This window comes from Fukomys damarensis, unplaced genomic scaffold (genome assembly GCF_012274545.1).
Source record: "Fukomys damarensis isolate Sample0158 unplaced genomic scaffold, DMR_v1.0_HiC HiC_scaffold_3, whole genome shotgun sequence".
NCBI lineage: Eukaryota > Metazoa > Chordata > Mammalia > Rodentia > Bathyergidae > Fukomys > Fukomys damarensis.
In genome coordinates this window covers 21,890,036-21,903,126 of record NW_022900915.1, presented here as the reverse complement: position 1 = coordinate 21,903,126, position 13,091 = coordinate 21,890,036, and the positions used below count along the sequence as shown (strand labels likewise).

Below are 13,091 nucleotides of genomic sequence, written 5' to 3'. Positions count from 1 at the left end.
TTATCAAATAATAATTTCTGTGATCTTAATCACTTTTTAAGCCTAGCCTAGTTTAACATGGATTTTTAAAAACAGAGTATGTACATTTCATTCACTGCCATGCCATGAAGTGAAATAAGTAGCAGCTCTACCAATGGTAAGAATAATCATTATCTCAATTTATACTGTAAACTATTAAAGTGCCCCAAAGAAAGTTTCTGTGAAAAACCAGTCATTTGTATATATGGTTAAACTTAGTAAAAATATCTGATAAGATGAAATATCTATTTCTTTGATCATATCCGGTAGCTCATCAACTAAAAGTCACAATACTAGAAATAAATCACTTTGTTCACTACCCAATCTGATAATGTACTGCATGAAGCCTTACCTATCTTCATCTCTGTTAAAGAGTTGGTAATAGTCTCCGCAGCCATTCCAAAAGCTGTTATCTTGAAGTTCTTGCCTTCCTGCTACAGCTCTGCTTTCAGGTGTTATATGGTGTTCCGTTTCTCGTACTATAACTCTTGAGTAAGGTGGATCCAAGAACATGCAATCATGCTCTCCATCATATTCTTCACATTTTATTAAGGGGTCTTCTGAGCCACATTCCTCAACTTCCAAAGCCTCCCTCCATCTTTGAACACTTCTTTGTTTAGCCTCGTGCCTATTAAAACCTATTTCTTGGTCCACTTGACTTGAACTTACCAATTTCCTAACTTTTGGCCTCACTACCTGTTCAGGAGAACTTCCATGCTTTTTGTCCCTATCACCAGGATTTTGTTCACTACAAATATGCCCTGTAATACAAGCTACATTTTCAGCTGAATTTTCTGTCTGTTTTTCCTGGTCAATATTGTCTTCCTGTTCCTTTCTAACAACATCTTCAGAAGACCTCTGAAATTCCTGCCCATTCTGAAGGACAAATTCAGTATCACCAGAACTTTTCACTAATGATGCTGGATCTACCTCTTCAAACTCGTTGCTTATTTCACTGTTAAAAGAGGGAAATGATGGTGATAGACCAGCATATGTTTCTGCCTCTCCATTTTCCAACTCAAACACTGTATTGCCTAATGCTTCCTGGTATCTATCACCTTTCACAATTTCTGCAGAAAGTTGAAGACAGTCATTATCTTCGCCATGCTTGCTGTCTGGATCATAAGAGTCAGAATGAACCAATGCAATTCCATTTTGGATACTTGAGGCGTTACAAGCTCCCACAGTATACTCTCCTCCCTCAGAGTGATTATGAACATTCTTATTGCTTCCTAAGGTCTCCATGCCTTCCTCACTATGATGTACTACAGCAAAGGATGGACTGCTCTCAATGGTTTTTGTGCCACGAGTGGAAATTTCTGTTTCACTTTTTTCAAATTTAGGTTCATTGGGTAAAGAATGAACTTGATCCAATGGACTGGAACCTGAATACAAAGTAAAAGAAAACTTGTAATATCTGTCATCTAAATGGATAGCATACCAATTATTTGAAAATATGAATGCAATTATCTGGCAAATGCTTAAATGTTTCTGTGTTCCCTAAACCAACTGGTAGTGCACACTGGATACCTTATGAGTTCATTTATGTCACTGCATAGTTTTTCAGTATCTCTATGCACATTTCTCTTGAAGACAGTTTTTTACTGAAATCCTAATACCTAAATCCTTCTGCAAGACATATAAAGGAGAGGCTAATGAAAAGCTACGTAATGAGAAAAGTAAGCGATGTCACCGGGTAACCAATTTGGCCTCCCACTGAGCTCCAACCCACCTTCTTTCATTACATGCAGGATAAAAATAAAACACTTCAAAAATACTTATAGCAGATATAATAGGATACAGAGCTAAGAAAAATGTGACTATTGTGCCTGGTTGTTAGAACATTTTATCTCAGTTTCAATGTATTAGATTTCTTTACCTAAAATGGATTGTTTTAATAATTTATAATGAGTTAATTTTAGGTATTTAAAACTGTTTGAAAAGTAAGTCAATATGCTGATTCTTTGCCATAGTCTAATTGTCAGAATTCTGAGATATAAGTTAAATCAACTCTAGCCTATGAATTACTTTAAGCACAATTCTTTCATTATCATTAATTTTAAATGAAAAATAAAGACACTAAGATTGTTGGAACAAAAATTTATAAATTAGAACATAATTAAGATCAATCTTATTGGAAAAACCTTCTTTACTGGAAAGACCTTAGCTAGTAATCTGGATTGATACACATCAAAGATAGTAAAAACAAAATAGCATTATCTAGCTTTCTCAGAACAAGAGGAAGAATATGAACTCAGTCCAAAGGTATAAACATAGTACACGAATATCTGTAAAATACATTTCAAACACTGATTAAAAAGTTTTAATGGAATAACTAAGGATTACCTGAAAATTAGATTTTAAAAACGACAGTTACACTAATTAAGCTAAATTATTTACACATAAAATTAAAGTTATTTAAATGTAGTATGCTGGGAAAAATAATTTCAGTTCACATTTTAAATATGTCTTTTCTTTTTGTTTGAATGATTTCTGGCTAAAGGCTATGACAATGTAGTCATTGCCACGACACTGTAATTGTACATTAATGACAGGCCATATTCTGTTTATGTACACATATACTTATACTACTAATATTAAATTCAGTAAAAATTTCAAAATAGAATTTGACAGAAAATGCATATTTTTACTCATAGATATGCACAAAACCTACTAAATTTTAAATGCTGTAAGATTAATCACTACATAACTATTAATAACCCTGAAGTAACTATATACCTGAGGAATTTTCCTTTGGAACATCATCTAGTTCCAACACTTCATAGTCATCACCAGCCCGGCCTAAACTTCTTTCATGTCTGGTCACACATGGTTTAAAACTGACATATGCATGTCTTCTTCCATATCTCCTGCCTGTAATTGTCTGATAGCCTCCTGCTGATTTAGGCCAAGCAGCCTTGCTGGATTCTTGATCCATTACTGGAAAAAAAAGGAGGGAGAACAATGACCTTTATTCTGGCAATATACATGCTATTACTGACCAGATCATGTGCTACTGAACATCAAGTGTACCTTACCAGTACCATAAAACATTCTTCTTCACACATTAGATCATTAAACCTAAAATACTACATGAGACTTAGCAGCCTCTTCTTCCAAAGACATACCTTCTAAAATGCGGTTTTTTGAAGGTATTTTATATTTTTAAAATTAGGTTATAGGTACATTTTAGGTATACATAATGATCACATTCATCATAGGGAATTTGTACCTGTTCCTGATATATCTTGATTCTTATTTTTTCTCATTCTTCTACCCTCCCTTCAACCCCTCTTCCCCTCCTTAACAAGAGCTTTTCCACACTATTTGTTTGTTTGTTTGCTTTGTTTTTGTTTTTTGAGACAGGGTCTCACTATGTAGCCCAGGCTGGTCTGAACTCACAGCAATCCTCCTGCCTCAGCCTCCCAACTGCTGGGATTACAGGCGTGCACTACCACACCTGGATTCCACACTATATTTTTGAAACTACAAATGAATGGAATACATTATGGCAAGAAAAGCCATCAACATTTAAATAACCTGAATATTAAGTTTTGATTGCTGAATGATATATTGGAGTAAACTGTAGCATCTTTTACTGAATAGTACGTACATATTTATATACATGTGCATTAAGTCTAAATTTGCTTAGCCAATTATATATATTACATATACTATACAGAAACTAAAAATATTTCCTCACAGTATCTGGTATCTGACTAATCAATAAGCTTTACAAGTTTTCCTCCACTGAATTAAGAATTAAAATCACTTCTGAGCAGGTTAAAAAAATAAACATGTTTATAACATACATTATCAAGAATTACATTATTTAAACATCTCAAAAAGCTTGAGATGGATACTGATTTTCATTTTTTATTAAAAAATTAAGGTTAATATTAAGGGTTTTGGTTACTTGTCCAATAATTTCAGAATCAATGCTCTTAATGACTTCTCCAAAGGAAGAGTCTCCAATACAGAATGTAAACAGAAGTCAAGTGGTTGGCAAGAAAATTTTAGAATACTTTTTACATCAAGAATTAAAAATTAAGCTTTACAAATATTCAATAGATGGAATAAAACTGGTCCCTGAGGTCACATATTACATATGTCTTATATGCTACTAAAGTACACAGAGGGAAAAAGAAGGCTTTAATATAGAAAAGTGACAGCTTCCTTACCTGTTGGCTCTTTCTCAGTGTACTGTGACATATATGGCAATTTCTGTGTACCCAGTTCAGTAGAAATATTGATGCAATTTAGTTTTCACTCATATAATGGATAAGCTTCAAGATTCCTACAAAAAATAATGGATTGAACAAACTTAGTAATAAAAGAATAAAACAAAAACTGCAAATTGAGGTTTCTCTTTCTAGTAAGTCTGTTAACCCTGTAATTTAGAAAAATGTAACTTGATCTGATGTATAAATCCAAAAACCCTTGGGGCTGGGGATTTAGCCCAGTGGTAACGCGCCTGCCTCACAAGCACATCCTGAGTTCGATCCCTGGTTCAAAAAAAAAAAAAAAGACCCTCAAAACTATCAAAATGACTATATAAATAACAGATCTATCTGTTCTTGATATATTTTCCCCCTCAGTATATGACATCCTTATGATTGTCACTGAGAACACAAAATTTGTAAGCAAACAAGCAAATACATGGAAGAAATGCCGAGTAGGCTACATGAGCAAACTGTTTAGGAGTCATCTCTACTGTGCTATTTTTGCTTCATCAAGTACTATAGATCTTTTAGCTCTGAAACTTAAAATTCTTGTTGATCTTAAGAATAAGGAAGGGAGCAATAAACTCAATGAGCCAAAAAAAAAAAGAAGGAAGGAAGGGAGGGCCGGGAGTTCGGCTCAGTGGTTCCCACTGCTGGCTGTGGGCCCGAGTTCAATTACTGGTACAAAAGAAAACAAAACAAAAAATGAGTAAGGAAGGGAAAAAGGGGTTTAAAAAGCAAATAAAAACAAATAGCTCTTTCAAAGGGGAAGAAGACTAAGAGTTGAAACAGGGAAGAATGAGAGGAGAAGGGGACAAAAAAAAGAATTAAGATGTGTTATGTACAAGTATATTATCTCCTAGATAATATAATTAATTATATACTGCAAACACATACTAATAAAAATACAGTAAACTTATAAAAAGCTAAAAATATTTTATATATTAATATAAAAATACCTCACTTTTAAATGTTTAACAGCAACAATAATTAACATGTATAGACAATGATGTACTCACTCCTAACAATAAATAGGCACTTCACCAGATAACTTAATTCCAAATAAGAATCTAGTCTAAGTCAGTAAAAGCCATAACTTACCATTTAACAAATATAAAAACTTTCTTCTGTTTCGAAATTAATTCATTTTGTACTATTTGGGAAGCTGCAACTTTTTTTGAGTTTAGTAAAACCTTAATTTTATTTAAACACTTTAGTTACTAAACACTTGGACTATTACTGCTTATCACTAATGCAAATTTATCAGATAACAACTCTACAGAGTTTAAGTGTAATCTGATCAATGACAGCTACCTATCAACGTACATAAGAAGATACAACCACATTTACTCATATAACTACAAATTCTGCAAAAAGTTGTGATTCTCTACTATATCTTGGTCAAATAAGAATGTATAGCTAAAGAGAGAAAGAATAAATAAAAATGTAATCTTAACCACACTGGCAAAACCATACCCTCTAATAAACATTGTCTTGATAAGAAAAACAATCTGAAATAACTTTAATCTTCACAAATCACAATGACAGTCTTAATGAATAATTTATAAAGAATATCATATAATGAATATTATACTCAAAGTCTTTTTACTTTGGAATACAGCCTTTTTCTACCACGTATCAAGCACTATTTTCAGAACCATGGATGTAACAATCTACAAAATGATAAATAATTTCTGCTCCTTCAAAATTATGTTATGAGACAGATACTAAATAATACATAACATGTTAACATACACTACAGGTCAAAATAAAGCAACGAAGAATAAGTTGTGGGGTGAACAACTCCATTATCAAGGGGTCACTGAATCAAGTATCTACAAAGATGGAGGAACTATGTAAATCTAGGGAAAGAGTATTCCTGGTAAATAAAAAGAAGATAAGGGAGAAGTTCCAGAAATAATCAAATAATAACAAATCTAGGATAATGAACAAGGAAATAATGGATGAAGTTAGAAAATTAATGGTGAAAAAAAGATGAGGAAGAGTGAAGAAGGCGAAATCACACAGGCTTCTCATGGGCTAATGTTAGAAATGTTGCTTTCATTCTGAGATTAAAAACAAAAAACACCAAACAGTTCTGAGCAGAGAAGAGACATCATCTGACTTGTTTTTAGCAGGAACCCTCTCCTCTGGCCCCTCTGGCCAGTGTTGAATAGCATGAAGGAAAACAAGGTCAAAGACAAGGAGCCGGGTTACAAAACTAGAAAAATAACACTGGCAAGAAATAACAGTGGTTTAGACCAGCGTAAAAGCAGAAGTAAGAAATGGGTTCTGGATATACTCTGAAAATAGAGTCAATAGAATTTACTGATACAGAATATGAAAGGAGTTGAGGTTGACTCCAAGTTTTACAGGATGAACTGCTGGAAAAACAGACTTGTCATTAACTGATGCAGAGACTTTATGAAGAAGCAGATCTGGAGAAAATCTTGAGTTCAATTTTGGATGTGTTAAGTTTGAGATATTGGACATTATATAACTAGCTATTAGACATTAGAGTGTAAATATTAAGTAGGAGTCTGCAGTCGACTGGAGAATTCTGAGCAGTTAGCGATATCTGGGAGTTGTCAGTACAGGAGATAATACTCAAAAAGGTATAAACCTGGGAGAGATCACCAAGTATACACACTGAAGTAAGAAAAAACAAGGACGGAGTCTTAACACAATCCAACTTTATGAGGCCAGGAGAAAATAATTTCAGAAAAACCAATAGAGGTCAGTAAGAGAAGTGAAAAATTCAGGAGTGTTAGTGTCCAGAGAATAAAGTATTTCAGGTAGAACTGACCCACTGTGTTAAAAAATGAAATATGAGGAAGACCTACTACTGACCAGTAGTACAACAGCATGGAGGATATCAAAGATCTTGCTAAGAATAGTGTAACAGAATACAGTATTCAAAGTCGGAGACGAATGAAGAAAGAAAGAGTAAAAGAATTAGAAAGTGGACAGGAATCATGAAAAGCATCATGTTCTTAAATTTCTTAAAGATATCCATTTCATAGTTGTCCACCAGCCTGATCTAAATTTACTTTGTTTTCAAGACCAATTATCAACTATTTTCACAGCATCCTTTGATAGCACTACTAAATCCTCTAGTTTGAATCCTGTTTTCCTCCCTTTACTAGATGATCTCCAAGTGCTTCAGGAAGTATATATAGGATTTGATTTCTTGCATGTATGAAATGTATTTTTATCCTTTCCTCACATTTAGTATAGCACAAGACCAAATCATATTTTCTAAACTAGCATTTTTTTTTCCTATTAAAAATAATCTGGTGAACTTATTTCTCCTGTAGGAAAAACAAAATTTTCTCTGTACATTATATATGATCTTGTCTTCATTTGATATAACACAAATGCACTCACTGGGACTTCCTTAGGGGTGGCCTATATCTAATATAGCCATGGCTAGGCTGTTATTTATTTTTAATTTTTATTAGTACATGTACATAACACATCATAATTTTTTTTTTTTTTTACTTTCCCCTGCTCTCCCACCCTTTCCACCTCTCTTTATCTCCTGGTCCCCTTCCCATTTGCACAAGACTCTTGTTTCCTATTATCTATCTTGTATTTTGCTGTTTAAATTACTTATACTTTGGATTTCTCATATAAGAAAAACAATGCGATTTAAGCTTGTGTTGTTTCAATTCAAAGTCTTCTATTAGTGTCACAATGCTGTACTTTTTTCTCTGTACTTGGCTTATCTGGGTTAATCCTTTGTCTATAAATGTTTCTTTCATATTTTCACTCCATGAGATTTTCACTTGCTTTTCTAGCCTTCCATTATTCTCTAATGTAATCTTTTAAATTTCTTTTATTTTCTTATTCTCTATTTATTATTTTCAATAGTGTTCCTTGTTTTATAAATAAGCAGATCAGAATGTCTCTGTAAATATTAATTACTTTATCTGAGCCCACTATAATCAGGTTTATGTTGACATTGTTCACTCATATCTTAAGTATTAAAAAAGGAGAAAAAACAGAGGAGGGAATGAATAAAGATCATACTTATGGGGCAAGATTAAAATGGTTAATTCATCAGTTACAAGTCTGTATTTTAAATTTCAACAGACTACTGAATTAGTCTGTTCCTTGTACTATTTACCTAATAAATAACATAATAAGTAACATATAACTGATTTATCCTTTCAAATGCTTTGGAGAGTTCATATACTCCTATTAATTTTAAAAAATTATACAAATTTGTTGCTCAGAATTAAAGGAGTGAATCAATAAGTTTTAATTATAAATCTTTTGATTCCTAATCTAAAGGTCATTACTATCACTTCAGATTATGTCAGTAACTCTAGACAGGATACATAATATTTAAAGGAACTGAAAGAAAAGCATAGACATAAGGTAAGTAACTAACTCCTTCATTAAATTATTTGAATTTTCTTTTTATCAGCATGCAATGTTATCTATTACACTGTCTAGCACAGTATGTATTAAAATGTTGACTGAATCAGTGGGACCATTTTGTGCTTCTTTCTCTGATAGAATGTGATATCCTGAAAATTTTTTCTTATATAGAAACCTGTACCTTCCAATTTTAGGAGCTGATAATAAGCAGAATCATTCACTTTCAAATTCTACAAATGGACCAGTGCAGAAATGGTAATAAGGTCTAAATATAAGCAATTTAAAAAATATAACTGTTAAAATTTCTGAGCTAAAATGGGTTTGCTACTTCTGGTAAAACCAAAAGGTAATCTGATATAATGATAGGCATGTTTATGCTACTCTAAAAACATTTTATATATGCTATTATATGCCATTATACAAAAGGAATAATAAAATCAAATTGTTGTAACAAAAATTGCATTAAAAACATGATCCAAGCACATAGTAGATGTAATCAGAAACAGATCTTGAGATCAAACAAAAATTTTCTATTTCAGTATCTGAAAAATTGTTTTTTCCAATTTGTTATGGTAAAGCCTCTACTTCACCAAAATGTTTATAAATTATTATGTTCTCAAGATATTCTCTTTTTTAGAAAGAAAATACAGAGAGAAGTATGTGAAGAAGGAACTGAATGGGCACATATTCAACATACTAGACCTATATAAGATTTTCTGATTTACTAGAAGTATAACTAAATGGCTAAGGGGGAAATAGAAAACGAAATGTAAAAATACTCCTCAAAATTAGCTCTCAGTTAAAATTTCTGATCCAAATGTGCTACAAATAAGAAAGTTCCTGGCTCACTCTACCCTTCTTTGCAACGTGCAAGTCAAATTGGTTTAGAATAAAGCAGCAGCAAAGATTTAGTTCTATGACAATGGTTCAAGGAAAACAACAAAAATAATAGCTCTACAAGAAAACTCAATGCTCTATGTAAACTTAAAAAGTCAATGTGATACACATCGAAATTTAATAAGTTTCATTTGATGATTAAAATAAAATATGCTCAAATATCTTAATACTTAAACATTTACATATGTGCTAAAAAAAAGTCACTGTGTGAGATAAGTGGGCAAGGGATAGAGAAAGAAGTATAGCAAACTGTTGAAGTGTACATGGGAGCTCTAGTACTCTACAGAGCATGGAAAAAAATTGTTTTTGTTTTGCATTTTGAGACAGGGTCTCACTATGTAGTTCAGACTGCTCTGCAACTCACTTTGTAGCCAAGGCTGATCTCCAACTCACAGAGATCGTACTGCCTCAGCCTCCCAAGTGCTGGGATTATAGGCGTGCACCACCACACCTGGCAGAGCATGGAATTTTTAATAAAAGCCTTCAAAGTATTTCCCTTTTCTGTGCAATAATCAGAAGAGTTATTTACACATAACTCTCAAGTGTATAGTTTAATGCATTTTTATACATACATTAATTTGAACAATTACCACCTAGATCAAGATACTGAACTTACCATTACTTCAGAAGGTTCCATCTTCCAAGTCATTACCTCCCCCAATCTACGGGCAGCCAGTTTCATGACTTCTATTAGCTCAAAGTAGTTTTCCTGTTTTAACCTTCATACAAATGAAATCATACAGTATGAACTCCTTCGTGTCCATCTACTTTCACACATCTATGCTGTACATGTTTTTCACCTTACTTAGGTATCTATAACCTATGTTTAACTTTACCAGGTACTGCAAGTTTTCTAAAGTGAACCAATTTGCACTCCCACCATCAATATATGAGTATCAAATTTTTCCTACCTTAGTAAATTTGATACTGTCATTCTCTTAATTTCAATACTCTGGTAGGAATGTAGCATCACTCAGGGTGTCATTTCTCTGATGCGTAGCATCTTGAGAAACTTCACCTATGACCACTGGTCTTTTTCAATGAATTATTTTGTGAAGAATCTGTTTATTTTTCACACATTTTTAAAAAATCAGTTTACAATTTTGTTTATAGATTTGTAAGTTAATTACATTTTTTCAGGGCGAATCATTGAGCAGATTCCTTTACTGTGAATACATTCTAGGAGTCCATGGCTTGCCTTTTCCCTTTTTTAATGATGTGCTGAAAAGTAGAAATTCTTAACTTTGTGTGTTCTAATTTACATATTGTCTTATTTGCCTAGCCCAAGGTCATGAAAATACTCTTCCAGGTTTTCTCCTAGGAGCATAACAACTTTATCTTTTAAATTTAGAGCTATGGTCCAACTAAAATTGACCTCTGAATATAGTACTGGTTAACAGTCAAGCTGATTGTTTTTTCCCAATGAGCATACAGATGACCTAGCACAACTCATTAATAATAAACTCTTTGTAAGTTCAATGGGTCATGTGTCATAAATTAAGAAATCACATAATATGAAAGTCTATTTTAGACGCTTATGTTCTTCTCTTGGCCTTTTAATCTATATTTATTCTAAAATAACACTGTCTTACTGTGTCATAAATTAAGAAATCACATAATATGAAAGTCTATTTAGACGCTTATGTTCTTCTCTTGGCCTTTTAATCTATATTTATTCTAAAATAACACTGTCTTAATTACTCTAATTTTACAGTAAGTACTGACAACAGGAATACTGGCATTTAATGACGTTTTTAAATGTGCCAACCCAAGTCCTTAGCTCCCCCCACCACCAATTCTGCAATTTTAATTGTGGGTACACTGTACTTAAGAGATCAAGCATGTGTGTGTAAGGTAAGAGATTCAATCTCCTACTACACAGACACGGACTATTTCTCCATTTAAGTGTTTTTATAAGTCTCAGCATAATCTTGCAATTTTCAGAATAGCAATTTTGTCCAAGTTTTAATAGGTATATTCTTAGTTACCTTACATATTTTGGTGCTACTCTAAATGTATATTTAAATTTTTATTTTACCCTTCTTTGTTGCTGGTACACAAATTACAATTAATTTTTGTATACTGGTCTTGTATCCAATCATCACCTTGCTAAATTTGGATTTTACTTCTTTCCTTTCTAAATTTTATATGCATTTTGTTTACCTCAGGGTACTGATTTGTACTCTAATAAAAAAAGAGGGAGATATATTTACTCAGCACGAATCAACAGTTTTTCACGAGTATGATGCTAAGCATATATTTTGTTGTCAATATACTTTATCAAATTGATGTTTCCTTCCATTCCTAGTTTAATAAGAATTTGTAACAAACCACACACCGAATTTTGTTAAATGATTTCTCTAAATCTAGAGATGACCCTATAGATTTTTCATTATTCTGATACAGTGATGGATTACATTTAAAACAATTTTGCATTCCTCGAACAACAGTCATAACATATCTTCACATATCACTTTCTTATGTTTATATCTTAAGAAATACTGACCAATAATTGCTCTGTGACACTGTTATCAGGCTTTCTTATTATGTCAAAATCATAAAGTGTTCTGAGACATTTGTGCCTCCCTTTAATTCTCTGGTAGAGCCTAGCAAATCCGATATTAGATCTCACTTAAATGAAGATTTACCAGTGAAGCCTCCTAAGCCTACAGTTTTATGAAAACATCTTTGGTAGATTTGATTTCCTTCATAGACACAGCCAAACTCAGATTTCTGATTTTTTTTTTTTCATGTAAGTTTGGGCAAACTGTGCTTTTCACAAATTATCTTCAAGATATCAAATGTATTAGTACAATGCCATTTTTAATTTAATCAGTAGAATCTGTACTGACAGTTCTTTTTTGCATCCCCAGTCTTCATAATTTGTTATCCCTCCTCTCGTTTTTCTTAATCAGTTCATTGCAGGTTTTTATAAATAAAAATATTCTAAGGACACTGATTTCTATTTTTTTTATACAACTTCTTTCTAATTTGGGGGATTTGTTACTTCTAAGTTAAAAGGTATTATATATTGACTTCCAATCTACCTTCATTACTAATCTCTAAGCATTCTTTAGTTGCATTCCAGAAATTCTGATCTGTAATAATTATTTTTCAGCGTGAAATATTTTCTAAGTCACACAGCAACTTTGTTTTTCATACATAGACAACTTAATTTACAAATACAATACTGGAAGTTTTTCTAGTTATTTTTCTGTCACTGAACTGTGATTTAATCTGATAGCAGTCATAAAACATTAGTGTATAATTTCAAACTTCTGAAAAGAATGTATGGCTCAGAATATTTTGGCAATGTTTTATGTGCACTTAAAAATAATACACAATCTTCAGTTATTAGATATGTCACATAAATGTCAATTAGATCAAGTTGATTAATCTTGCCATTCAAATATTCAATTACAAATATCTTTATTTAACTGATGTTAAGTTACTTTACTTTAGATATATCTCCATCTGTGAATACAGATCTGTCTTTTAGTTACATTAATTTCTGCCTTATCTGTTTGGAAGCTGTAGGCAAACACATAGTAGGATTATGTGTTCCTG

General features: G+C 32.4%; 1 protein-coding gene across 2 annotated transcripts in view; it reads right to left on the bottom strand.

The window, feature by feature from the left end:
• Window positions 1-13,091, bottom strand: part of Pja2 (praja ring finger ubiquitin ligase 2) — a 61,875-nt gene that overhangs the window by 33,657 nt on the left and 15,127 nt on the right. Inside the window, exons 1-4 of one of the 2 annotated variants that reach the window (XM_010632227.3) lie at window positions 10,141-10,223; window positions 4,200-4,315; window positions 2,758-2,958; window positions 371-1,403 (exon numbers count right to left, since the gene is read on the bottom strand). In XM_010632227.3, the coding sequence (XP_010630529.1) occupies window positions 371-1,403; window positions 2,758-2,958; window positions 4,200-4,230 (1,265 nt within the window). In that variant the 5' untranslated portion in view covers window positions 4,231-4,315; window positions 10,141-10,223. Of the gene's footprint in view, window positions 1-370; window positions 1,404-2,757; window positions 2,959-4,199; window positions 4,316-10,140; window positions 10,224-13,091 lie in introns of those variants that run through there. The other variant, XM_010632226.2, reaches the window with a different exon arrangement.